The sequence below is a fragment of the Dermacentor andersoni genome, chromosome 5 (genome assembly GCF_023375885.2).
Source record: "Dermacentor andersoni chromosome 5, qqDerAnde1_hic_scaffold, whole genome shotgun sequence".
In the NCBI taxonomy this organism is placed as follows: Eukaryota; Metazoa; Arthropoda; class Arachnida; order Ixodida; family Ixodidae; genus Dermacentor; species Dermacentor andersoni.
Window position 1 is genome coordinate 67,174,752 of NC_092818.1, and position 12,602 is coordinate 67,187,353.

A 12,602-nucleotide genomic window follows, 5' to 3' on the forward strand; every position below is an offset into this window, starting at 1 on the left:
ACTCTAATGCTACTTGTACTTATACTTTAATGCCCTCGTGATAATATAGGTATATAAAAAGAGGGCAACACAAACGCCGGCTGTCGCCTGAAAGGTAACACAGTGGCGCCAAAGAAGGAAAACATAAATCTCATTTGTGCGTGCTCGAGGGAAGGCAGCCCCACCTCGAAAATCTTGCACACATGCGGTCACTCGATAAAGATAACTGTTTGGGAATGACAATTTCTTTTTGTCGGCATAATAGAGGGCTGACTAACGCACGTGCTAGCGCTATTAATGACGTGCCAAGCCTGAACCATCAAGGTAACTATAGCTCTTATGAGTCTGAACAAAACTGTTATAAAATAAATTCGGGGATGTTACGTAACAAAACCACAATCTGATTATGGGGCACGCGTCATGCAGTGGAGTGCTCCAATTAACCTTGACAACCCGGGGCTCTTTAACGTCCACTGTGCGGGATAGACGAGCGGTATTTTTGCATTCCGCCTCCATCGGAATGTTGCCGCGTCGGGCGGCCGAGATCGAAGCCGCGAGCTCAGCGGCGCAACTGATGTTTCCTGTTGTCGCCTCAAATTTGTTGAGTATATAAACCTTCCCTCCACCATTCAGACCACCAGACCAACCACGAGATCACAGCTCTGTGAGTCTTGCTCCGATGTGCGCGCTGCAAGGCTACAAGCCCAGCCGCAATCTGCAGAACGCGCGTGTCGTACGCTTGATAACTCACTATGTTTGTGAGTCCGGTTCCTAAAGAATAATATGGCCGCAGGGTCAAGAATTCGATCCCTTTGACGCTGGCCGGCGCAGTTTATTGTTCTGCCATAACGAGACAAAGAAAGGGACCTCTGCACGAAAAGGCACAAGAAACATTGGCCCGAACGTGTTCGAGGCCCGGGTTGGGTATCGCTTGCACGCACTTTTCGATTTTACCGTCAGCCCTGTTAGCGTGGGCATCGGAACACGACAGCTTCGCAAAGTAAGTACGCAGCTGCTGCATTCCTGTGCTCCGAGCGACCGCGGGTGGCATCAGATTTACGCCACGATATGACCATGTGTCACACGTAACTTGTGCCGAAAAAACAAACAAAAAAAAACAAAAACAAAAAACATGTGGAAGTGTCAAGTAGCTGGGCAGAACCAAGGTGATGTTGTTTGCCGTGCTTTTGAGCAAGTCAGACTATTTCTTGTATTTCGCCTATCAGTAATTAGTTAGTAATATCCAAGTTCCGAAATATTAAATTGAGAGCAAGACTCCCACTGAGAAAATTGTTGACCATCCTGAACGATTGCCGATCAAGGTTTCTGTGGCTCAATATGTGCTAATAAAAGTTCTTTTTTTCCAAGCCCAACAGAAAGCCCCTAAAACACGATCAAAGACCACACGCCTATTCCTGCGGCACTCTTGCTATTGATTTTCCGGTGTTCTTAAAAATTCATTTCTGGATAAAATGTGTCCTGAGTGCCCAGTATATTTTTTCTTCCTTGTGTGATGTAAGCGTAATCATACTGCTCTATACTTTGAGTTGCAACGTAATTTGAAAGCAGATTGGTGAATGTGTCATGGCCTTTTAAGTAATATTTAGAGACTCTTGGGCACCATTGGTTTTTGTTACAGTGTGAAAAAGAAAACCAAATTAAGCAGGATTATAACCTAACGACGTGGTTTATATAATATCTTGCTTTAAAATTTTCTCATGTGGTCAGATGGCGCTGCAGGGTCAGTTACAAAGCAGTGCTGGGCAGTATAAAAGATACATGTATCTTAGACACTATCTTAGATACTCTTTGGGTATCTTGTATCTATATCACGATACGCCTGGCATGACGTGTACCTGTATCTGCATTTCCGCTACATAAAAGAATGTATGGTGTATGTCAAGATACAAGATACTACTATCGCAACATCACCGTCCGATGCTATAAGCGTCGGCTGAACTCTGCTTGTCAAGCTGATACTGCTGCCGGTAAGCCACCTGAATTTCCATTGGCACTGAATTTTCTATTGTCTGACCTTAACGGGTAATTTGACAACACTTCTTGCTTAAATGTCATAGCTATTAGTGGTACCGCCTGTGTCTTGTTTCTACGTATTCACTGTGATTGTGCGATAGGGAAACGGCTTTCTACTTTACTTAGATATATTTTGCTTATTTTATCTCACCCTAAAATTACTGTTACAAATCACCAGGTAATCGGACCTATGAGTGGCAGTAGTGTGAATAGCGGTGGTATCCTGCGGCGCTTTGCGTCACTACAATACGTACAAAACGTTTTTTCGGCTCCACAAGTTTTCGCGTAGAAAAAGAAAATTGTAAAAGGATTTCACGTTAATGAATGTGTCACCAACAACCGCTCTACGCCAGCAGATAAGCAGAACAAGAAAGGTCATTACAGCTTTATGTGCTCTCTGCATACACGATGCGTTACAAAAAATGCCGCTACCAGTGTTGTTGCTGCTGTACACCTATCCGGGGACCCGGTATTGCGCAAAGGGTAATACGTTTAAGGACAAGGTAAAACTCCACAGTGGTATTTGCGCCATCGTGCACAGGCTTCTTATCCACGTTCTTGTAATTAAAATAATTACATGGTGACCCGCAAGCTGGTCGGCAAGCAGGGCAGCGGCTCCCATCAGTTACAAAAGCGAAAAGCAAAAAACCGCTGACAGCGCATCGTATTAAGAGCTCTAAGGTTAAGCCGTCAATCCCAATAAATTGTTTCGGAATACAGCTATTATAGATTGAGCGAGGAGGACCAAAATTCTGAAATACTAAGAAACATTTCACTGAAATGAAGCAAGGTTGGTCGGAGTTAAGAAACATCCGAGCAAACATTTTTGTACGTACGCGTTTGCTGCTACATTATATATATCTATAATAATACATTTTCGAATGTATCCAAGTATCTTAAGATACAAACGGAAAGTGTCGTATCGGATAGAATACTTGCGGCAGTGTCTTGTATCTCTATCTAAAATACTTGTTGCACGAGTATCTTGTATAGTATCGTGACACAACTGCAAGATATCTTTGCCCATCCCTGTTTCAGAGTACGAGCGGTTCCAGGCTCCATATCGCGCGGACTGCCGTTGCGGTATTTGTTGTGAAATGTGCTGTGATAGAGTTGTTGGAGCATCGACGGAATTACTGTCACCTAAACTTTCCATTAAGGCAAGATAACCATTGCCGAACCAATGCAAAGAAAAATACTGTATCTAAATGAGTGCATCTATGCCATTTCTCTTTGTAGAGCGACGTGAACTACTTTCAAAATTCCGGGTAACCATATCAAAGAAACACGAATACTGCAATGTTGTGCGCCTACCTTTGCGTCTTCTATTAAGAAGGGCAAATGAATACTGGGCCCAAATACACAAAGCTTTTCGTTCGTATGCATACAATTGCCTGACCACTTTCTCCCCCGAAATATACGTATGTCGAATATCATGGTTGGGAGGGATCTGCTGTTATAAACCTTTCCGCCCTAATCACATTTTTTTATGAATACAGGTCCCGGTGAGTATGAGTGTGTGGTTTGGATTTCTTTATAATATTGCTCAAGCACCAATTCTTAAGATTATATATAGCAATGAACCAAGGCGTTTACTTTGGCTAATGATTTACCAACCTAATGATTTAGTGGATAGGTTGACAGTAGAAAGGTGACATTTAGAGGCTGAAATGAACACGCTTCTGGGTACGCCATTTCACTTAGCACGAAAGAAGGGACGCTGTCATGCACTGACAATAACGCATGTAAGAGCGACAAGAGAAACTACTTAAATATTTATTCATAAGTAAATATAAAATCACACCAGCACGCGAAATTGTCAGCGCCAACCCACACTGTAATTCGAAGCTCACATCCATGTGACTAACATTTTTCTGCCATAAACGCCCTCTCTTAAATGCGTGAAGCGGGCCATCGTCCGAGTGTGGCCGGAAGGCACAGGAGGCGGTAAAAATTGTCCAATATTCTGTGGTGAAGCTGGCGTCCTTGCTGGACGTATGATGTAAGCAGTCTAGCAACACATGCGACGTAGTGACCCTTTCGTTCGACTCGCGATTGTTGAGCGCTTACAATGTGTATGTTAAAAAATAAATGAAGTTTCTACAATTCGTTACAAGTTCTCGCACAAATAGTTCTCGTACACGTGGAAAGACGAAGGAGAAACACGGAGGTAAAACCAGGACTCAGCGCGGCTGGCTACCCTATAAACAAGGAAGAGATAGTACGCAGCTCAGGTGCGCTTAGGAAGAAGACAAACAACAATGTTCACTCCTGCGTCTCAGACAGTCAGTATTCGTCAGTGATCAGGCAGCCAGAAGCCGCAGGGGCGGTCTTGCGGGCTCCCTGCTGCAACTATGGGCAAACGCGTGAAATTTTTACAACTATACCGTCAATCCCCCGTGCCACGTACCTTCGCTTAGGCGTCCCCATCCCGTGACGGTGGCGTTCCGGCCGATCAGGTCGTCGGACTCGTTGTCGGGCGGCAGGCAGATGGGCGCGATGTGAGGCATGAACTCGAAGGGCTCGTCCACCTTGACCAGCGCCAGGTCATTCTCGTAGGTGAAGAAGTTGTACTTGGGGTGCACCACCTTCTTCTTAGCGCTGCGCTCCGCGTACGGGTATGGCTCGAGCACGCTCGAGAAGTCGTACTCGCCCACCCGGATGCGGATCTGGCTCAGCAGCAGGCTGCGAGAGACACAAGGCGGTGTGTTCTAGTTCCCGGCAATGTCGCCAGCAGCCTAAACGGGTCGTTAACATGGGCACTTTGTCACAATGTCAATCAGTTGATTGTATACTATATGGCAGGTTTGCACGAGAAGATGCTTGTATCCAGACATATTCAATGTTTCATTTGTGCATATAATCAACCAACCTGTAAGCGCCCCGTAAACTGAAAATAAAATCGTCTGTAGGCAGTCAATGCCTGCTAGTTCAAATGCTCGTTGCAATAAAACCTATAGTGCTCGCAAGAAAAAAAAAAAAGAAACAGCGGACTCCAGGCGAAACCTGAGGAAACCGGCAAAAAGAGCTCCGTTTAGTGGGAATTCCATTTATCGAGAGATAGAGCTCGAGGGTACGCAAGATGTTTTTGTGTAAGGGAGAACTACTTTATTACCGATAGCAGATAAATAGGCGTAGCACATCTGATTGCATGGCTTGTTCTTACAAAGTTTCTACATGCACGTAGCCACCGATTAGAGCTAGCAGCAGAAATCATAACTCCAAAAAGAAAAAAAAAGCCTCATTAGGAAAAAAATAAAATGAGCACCCGTTTTAGTGAAGCAACCACTTTCGAAGTCATCGATAGCTTTGATCTTCATCACAGGCGTGAGCACATTATGCTGGCGTTTCTGTGCCGTCATCGGAACGCCAGCATAAGGAAACTCGCAGCTCACCGACGTTGCCAACGCTATAAAACCACAGCTATAGCCACGACCACGGTAAGTACATACTAACCACGCCACTGGCAAACGTTACCTTGGCCAGAATGGGAGAACGGGCGAGAAAACCGAAAGGGAAGGCGGAATTAGTGGTGCGTGTCGCAATGCCACTGAGACTGGCCACTCAGTTTCGTTGTCGGCAATATATTTAGCTCCGTTTACCGTGAGTCGGAAAAAATATAGTTCCGTTTAACGAACTTCTCTCTCTCTCTGTCTCTCTCTCTCTCTCTTGCGTTGCCGTATTGCGACGTCAACCAACAACATGGCTGTTCCGTTTAAGCACATGTTCTGTTGAGGCTATTTTGTTTACTGAGATTCTACTCTAATAAGCATATCGTGTCTGCGTAAAAGTTATATGATTTAGGGTGGGTGACGTAGGAGAAAGAGAGAGAGAAAGAAGTTATGTGAAGTTTAGCTAGACTTTGCCCAGTTGGCTACCGTACAAGTAGGAAGGGGTGAGGGGAGTGAAAAATAGAGACAAAGGCGATGCGAGAGTTTAGACTGATGACGTGTGCAAGGCGAATAGGCGGGTCCGTATTGGCGGGCGATGAAATCCGTTATCTGTAGATGTTATAATAGCGCTCAGGTGACCATTTATGGGCTGATGTGGCATGAGGATGAAGCCAGTCTTTCAGGACCTTTTAACGAGCATGATGTGGCTAAATTTCTCTGTATTATCCAGAGCAGTTTTGAATTTGAGGACGGAGCTGAGGCCCTCTAAATAGGAAAGCTGTGTTATGCATGCATAGACTATGAAGGAGTAGCCTCTGAGTATTTATGCAAATTTCTCTTTCACCATAAAATAAATGCGACAGAATTTAAAGCAGCTGTTGCTTACTCCGTTCACATTGAGATTTTTAGCATATAGTCTCATAAACGCGTTAACCATAATACAAATGCTGACGTCCGGCGTTCTACGCACCAAGATGTGTAAGGTCAAGGCGAGGAACGTTGTGGGATGCGACAACAGTTGCGAATTAATGAGGCCAGCTCCAGCTTTTCCAAGGATTCCCTAAAGTAGCAGTATATAGCCGAGGTGTTTCTGCATCTGTATCAATAGAATGTGGGCTATCGGGGCAGTTATTGCTCTCCATACGCTGAAGTCAGGACGACGAAAGCCTGACTTTGTTGCTCGGCGATTGCAGGTCGAAGAAATAAGAGTGGAGGTTGCACGTTAGCTAGAAATTTCTGTCAGAACGCTGCGCCTAAACAGCACCATTAAAACACGGAGCTGCCTTACGCGTCCTAACGGAATGAAATTAGAGCTGGGCATTCGCAAGCCATGTAGTCCAAGAAGAATTCCCAGCTATGTAAACACGCAATAAAGAAAAGCGCACTTATCAGCAGCAGGTTTAACAACAGCGGATAACTATGCTAGAGCTAATGCACCGTGCTAAGGCGATAACCCTTATGTAATTATTGGGCCTTTTTAGAACAACACAGATCTCAGCAAAACGGTAGGAACTCACGGTACGCGAATGCGAAGGTTACAGAAGAAACAAGAGTGAATCTCTGCCATATAAAGAAAAAAGAACCCACGGGCATCCAGATATCAGTCGAGATACGAAAGAGTATGGTGAATTTAGCGAGCTTCATGTGTCTGAACTTTTTTTTGTTTCTTTTTCTACTTTTTAAAAATATCTTTCTGTCTTCCCTTACCCCTTCTTCAGTACAGGGTAGCAAACTGGATATCAACGTTCCGGTTAACCTCCCGCCTTTTCTCATCTCTTTCATCTCTCTCTCTTTCTCTCTCTCTCTCTTAAAAGCATGGTTCGCCTCTGTAATGTATTTTTCGGGGAAGATAGGAATATACACAAGAAATGTCGGAAACACAATAACAACGCTATGTAGTATTAACGCTCACATATTTGGAAGCCAAAACAAAATCACTCAATAATATTGAAGATATAATGACACTTCGCCACAAAGAGTTCAACAATGAAAATGAAGTACCTATTGTACAATCTGCACAGAATATTGTATGATGTACAAGCTTGTAGTTCTTTCTTTGGCTGTTGAGTACTTTCCGACATATATTAAAATATGTCTAAGGCAAGCGTACAAAACAAGGGCACCAGAAGAGCAAGAAGGAGGTGATTTGCAAGCCTGCTTCTGTAATTAACGTTTAGGAAAATAAAAAGAACAGAGGAAGAAGTAACTGCTAGAAAAAGCCTAGAAAAGAAAATGTTGTAGTGATCTGCAGTATTATTGCGTTAGCGAGTCGCAAGTCTTTCCCAAAGCGACTGCGTTAATGGACATTATGGTATTCAGGATTCAGTTATCCGTTTTATGACTTCAGCATCCGAAATGTGCCGTTGCGCATTTCAACAAAATCTTTGTGTGATTACGAGCAAGAAGCACATCCACGTGCTCGCGGCCAACTTCACACATACGCAGGCTTGCCGAATTTTCGCAGTCCATGGGCTTCTTCCTTGTGTTTCCTTCCGTTATTTTCAAGCACTTCACTTCTAGCCCTAACTCTCCTCAGAAATTGTCGCAACTACTACTACTACTACTACTACTACTACTACTACTACTAATAATAATAATAATAATAACAATAATAATAATGATAATAATGAACAGAGGTCAAGGACAGCCTGAAAACAATTTGCAGGGATAATTTCTCATTATTACTGTCCGTCACTAACGTCATCGATGGCTTCTCGGGACGGGTCGGTCAAGCCGCGACTGAGATTTGAACCCACGAACTCATGTTCGATATTACAACGCCACATAAACTGAGCTTTTGTGACCGGTTAAATGTAGATGGCTTCCTCAAATGTCAAACAACATGGATGTTGCCTACTGACGGCAAGGAAAACAAGTTAATGCAGGCTTTCATTTAGTGCTAGTAAACAATGCCAGCTACACGTAAAAAAATGTGAAATGTGAAGATTATGTAATAGAAGCTGCCGCGTTTAGAGGGTACCAGCCATGGGTTTGCACAGCGTTAAGGAGCCGGAAGCCTCTTTGCGCGGTTTGGACGCCGCCTAGTAAAAATGCCATGAGAAAAGTTTTTTTTGCTATAGAAATGTGAGTATTTTATTTTTGTAGACCTAAACGCTATATTTACTACTATCTGCTTGAAACATTTGATCGCTGTAGTTCCTCCTGCATTTATTTCCAACTCAAGGCCCTGGCTTTTGTCGGCCGTGTACTGCAATACCATTTATTTGTAACCTATACGACGCACAGGCTTAGTTTCGGTAAAATTGGTCAAGGACGCAATTATGAAAGAAAACTGTTGACGTACGCTGCTCAAGATATATAGCTCAGCAGGTTGCAATGTGGAGCAAATGCCTCTTTTATTACTCTTGTTCACTAATATCCATCACAGGCCACCTGTAATCCTTAAGCTAGAGACACAGTCGTTCTCTTTTTCCCGAACTGTCATTAATTTTATTGAAAACGGAATGCTTAAAGATTTTAGTACACCAACTCGCACATGACAAGGAGATAGAATTCAGTCATTCGGTCGCTTCGTGCTAGTAGGCACTGCTTTGAATCGAAGTGGCTTGCATCAGTACCCTGATCATGTAATGTTAAAGGGACACTAAAGTGAAAAATGATTTCTTCTGCATCAGTAAATTACCGTTCTACAACACCAAAAACACCACTTTTACAACGATACGACGTTGCCAGAAAAAGCGCAAAAACAAAATACAGGTGGCGACGCCTAATTATGTTCCCGCACCTGGGGGCTGTGAGGTCTTGGATTTAGATGGCATCTTCTATGGCCTACTAATTATATATAGCGGTACAGATTGACTACATTGTGTTCTGAAGGAACCAAATATTAAACATGACGAGTTTCCGGAACCTTTATTCAGCCAACGCGGCCCAAATGCGAAAACATACTTTGGAATCCCTGACGCCACGCTGACGTACAGGCGCTGGGGTTTCGCGCGAAATTCAAATACTAATACTTGGACCTTCATTTTCTCATCTAATAACAAACTATTTTTTTCAAATGACGGTTCTCAAACAATGCTTCATTAGCCTAAACTGATTTATTGTTTCGCTTTAGTGTCCCTTTAATGTAAGAGTGGCGCTCGTTCAGGGCCGACAATCTTCTCAAGGGAACCACGCTTTCAGTTACAGCACCTCTGCAACGGCAAATTTTCAAATATGATAAACTGCAGCAGCTCAACTCAACAAAGTGTTGGTTTATGATAAGCCCTAAATATAAGTTTTGAAGACAAGATCTGCTTTTGCGACTTCATATCTTGTGAGGGTTTGTGGGATCTGGGTCTGAATCCCACTTTCCGACCACTTTGTTCAATATCAGGGGATATGAGGCCTTCTAGCGCACGTAGCACAACGAAAAATGGCGTCAAAATGAAGCTTAGGACGAAAGAGATGCATCAAGTTAGCCTACAGCTACGTGTGGAGCAATACAATAATGCGTAATCGCGCATTAAGTCCGAAACTAAACCCATGTAGGTGCGGTCGTTCAAACGGTGCGTGCTTAAAGCGGGAGCCGGAAGTGTGGTCTTACTCGGCGAAAAAATAAGGGCAGACACTGAAGGTAGTGCAGTCTAAGCAACAAAACACATGGTATACTAATGCGCACATGAAGACTTCGTTTTTTCTTAAATGTTAACCTGTGTTGACTCGCTTTTTTTCTTCTTTGATTTATTGCGTACGCGTGTGCGTTTGCGCTTGTGTGTGCATCTGTTTGTGTGGGTGTGTGTGCGTGCGTGTATACGTGTGTTCCTCTCCCGCCGCCTGCGCGGCTCTCTCGCGAGATGCGCCACGCCTTCTCGAGCGCTTCTTTGCATGGCTTCCGGAGAGTTCGGGGAAGACGACTTCCCCGAGTCGACGCACCCACGATACTCTTCAAAAGCATGTACACGCAGCTCGCGTGATAAATGCGTTTTTCATTTCTTGATCATTGCTTACTTTCTCCCCTGCTTCGCCGCAAGTGCTTGAGCAAGTGAGTTTTATTTTACTGGCAGCATTCAACTCGTCTTGCAAATCATTGCCGCTTCTTGAATGGTGCCGCTATCTGGTGGCGGCCGAGAGAACTCCGCTGGAGGCGTACAGAAAGAAGGTAAACCGGTTCGCATAGCGCCCGTCACGTTCGGCCTTGTCGGTAGCACCGCTTAGTAGCCGTAACGTGCACGCGGTGGGGCTGCTATCGGCGTCCGAACGAGACGGAAGCTCGTGGGAGCGCGATTCAAATCTGCTCGTCCGACGCGTTGGTGTCAACCAACGCGGCGCGACTAGTGGGGAGAAAAACGCGAGCCGTCGAAGCGGATACTGCGATAATGCGTAATGGATGTAATCCGGGCCCCTCCTGCGGCAGGTCGTTGGTCTCCGCGGCGATTGCGGGAAGCGGGATGGTGCGCGAAATGACGTCACTGGCAAACCAGATGTCGAGCTTCTGTCTTGCCCTCCGACTTCGGAGACCTTTAATATATCGCGCGCGCGTGGTTTTGCACCGCGAAAAAAAAATCATAATAAAAACAAAAACAAAAGCAGCGGGTGCAAAGTGTGCGTGAGAAAACCGTAAGGTGGCCTCCGTATCCCTTGCGGTGGTCACTTAATCATAGTGCGATGCAGTTCACTACTGCACGGAGCTGTCCAAAGAGGCCCAGGAGTTCGCATGCTGGGGCAAGGTACTGAACACGCAGACGACCGTACCACTACAGCGGATCGAGCCCCACGCTGTGCTAACACTCCCTAATTTCGATAGTTTCATACAAGGCACAGAAGCTCGCGATAAAACACTGTCTTTCCCTGTTGCGTCATGATATCAACTTTCTTGCAGGTTTTTCTTCTCTTTTTCCTTTTTCCCCGTCGGCTTTGGTAAGAAACTGTCCATGGGGAATAGCGTAACGCTTCCTCATCGCCTGGATCACTAAAATAGAGGCGCATTACTCACTCATTACTAGTTGCTAGGCTAGTTTGTTCATAGATATAACGGCGCGTTAAGACGCACTTTCTATCCAGGTCTTACGTCACTTTTTGTTGCGTCTTAAGACACCTTTACAGACATTACAGGAGCGGTAAATTACAAATAATTAAACTAATCAAAATATTTACTCTAGGGTACATTCTCCGAAAGACCATTTGCACGCGCGCAGCACTCCTGGAGTGGTCGTTCAGAGGGGAACAGAAGACACCAGCTCCTCTTACGTCTGCTCGGCTCAAGACATCTGCCACAAAGTATGCATTAGTATATTACGTTCTGTTTACAACCGCAGTGAACGTGCTTCCAACATTAACCGACACTCCTACGCACTTCTTAGACACTTTGGAATATGAATATGGAAAAGCGATTGCAAGTCTCTGGTTATTGGCTGGAGGACCTGCTGAAGTTCAGCATTATATGGGTACTTCACGCCGTGAGCAAGTATTTAGTAAATAAAAAGAAGTAAGCTGTCTCATATCGTGTCTTGTCATTCAAATGATGTCTACAACTTTCAGGGATCGAACCGAAGAGGCGGGATTGTGCTGTATGCCATAGGCGATTTCTTGCTGCAAACGTGTTCGAAAACAGTGAAAAATAAACAGACTGCCTATAATAAACACACACTTGACTTTCGTCGGCGGATGACACGAGATATATTTTTTCACGTGGTCAATCGTGGTGCATCATCGTCCTTGATAACGTGCTCACATGCGTTAAGCTGCAAAATGGTGCACCAAAACTCTCTATCGTTGTGTCCACGCCTTTTCTCAAATCGCTTCGCGAATTAGAAACTTGTCGAAAGGAGAACGAACCGGGCGCAGCCGCTGTGTGCCGTAAACTCATAGCTATACTGTACCTAGCAATTTTCCGTCATGTGTTTCAGCTACTTGTCTTGCTGTCTCCAGCCATACGCAGGACTGCATTAATTCTACAGGTCTCAAATCCTATGCTCGGTTCGTCGAGGCTACAGTTAAAAAAGGGATAGTTGCATTTTATCGCAAATGGCTCAAGAAAACACTCCTCTAATTTTTCTCCCTTTCCCTGACTATCATGTGTAAGTAGCGCATCGCTTTTTGGAAATATAACGCTTGCTTTCTTCTCTTCCGCAGTGCAAGTTTTCATTCCTAATTCCTAAGTGGCGGACAGTGGCTATGGCAACACATGTAACGTAGAAGGAACTTCAAAACACCTCCTGTGTGACTGCCTGCCATGCGGAGAAGACCGGCTTG

General features: G+C 44.6%; 1 protein-coding gene across 2 annotated transcripts in view; it reads right to left on the bottom strand.

The window, feature by feature from the left end:
- Sb (serine proteinase stubble) overlaps positions 1-12,602 on the bottom strand; it is a 119,790-nt gene that overhangs the window by 14,851 nt on the left and 92,337 nt on the right. For both annotated transcript variants that reach the window (XM_050178033.3, XM_072288198.1), the window contains exon 6: positions 4,424-4,698. In XM_050178033.3, coding sequence (XP_050033990.2) covers positions 4,424-4,698 — 275 coding nt within the window. The remainder of the gene's footprint in view (positions 1-4,423; positions 4,699-12,602) is intronic.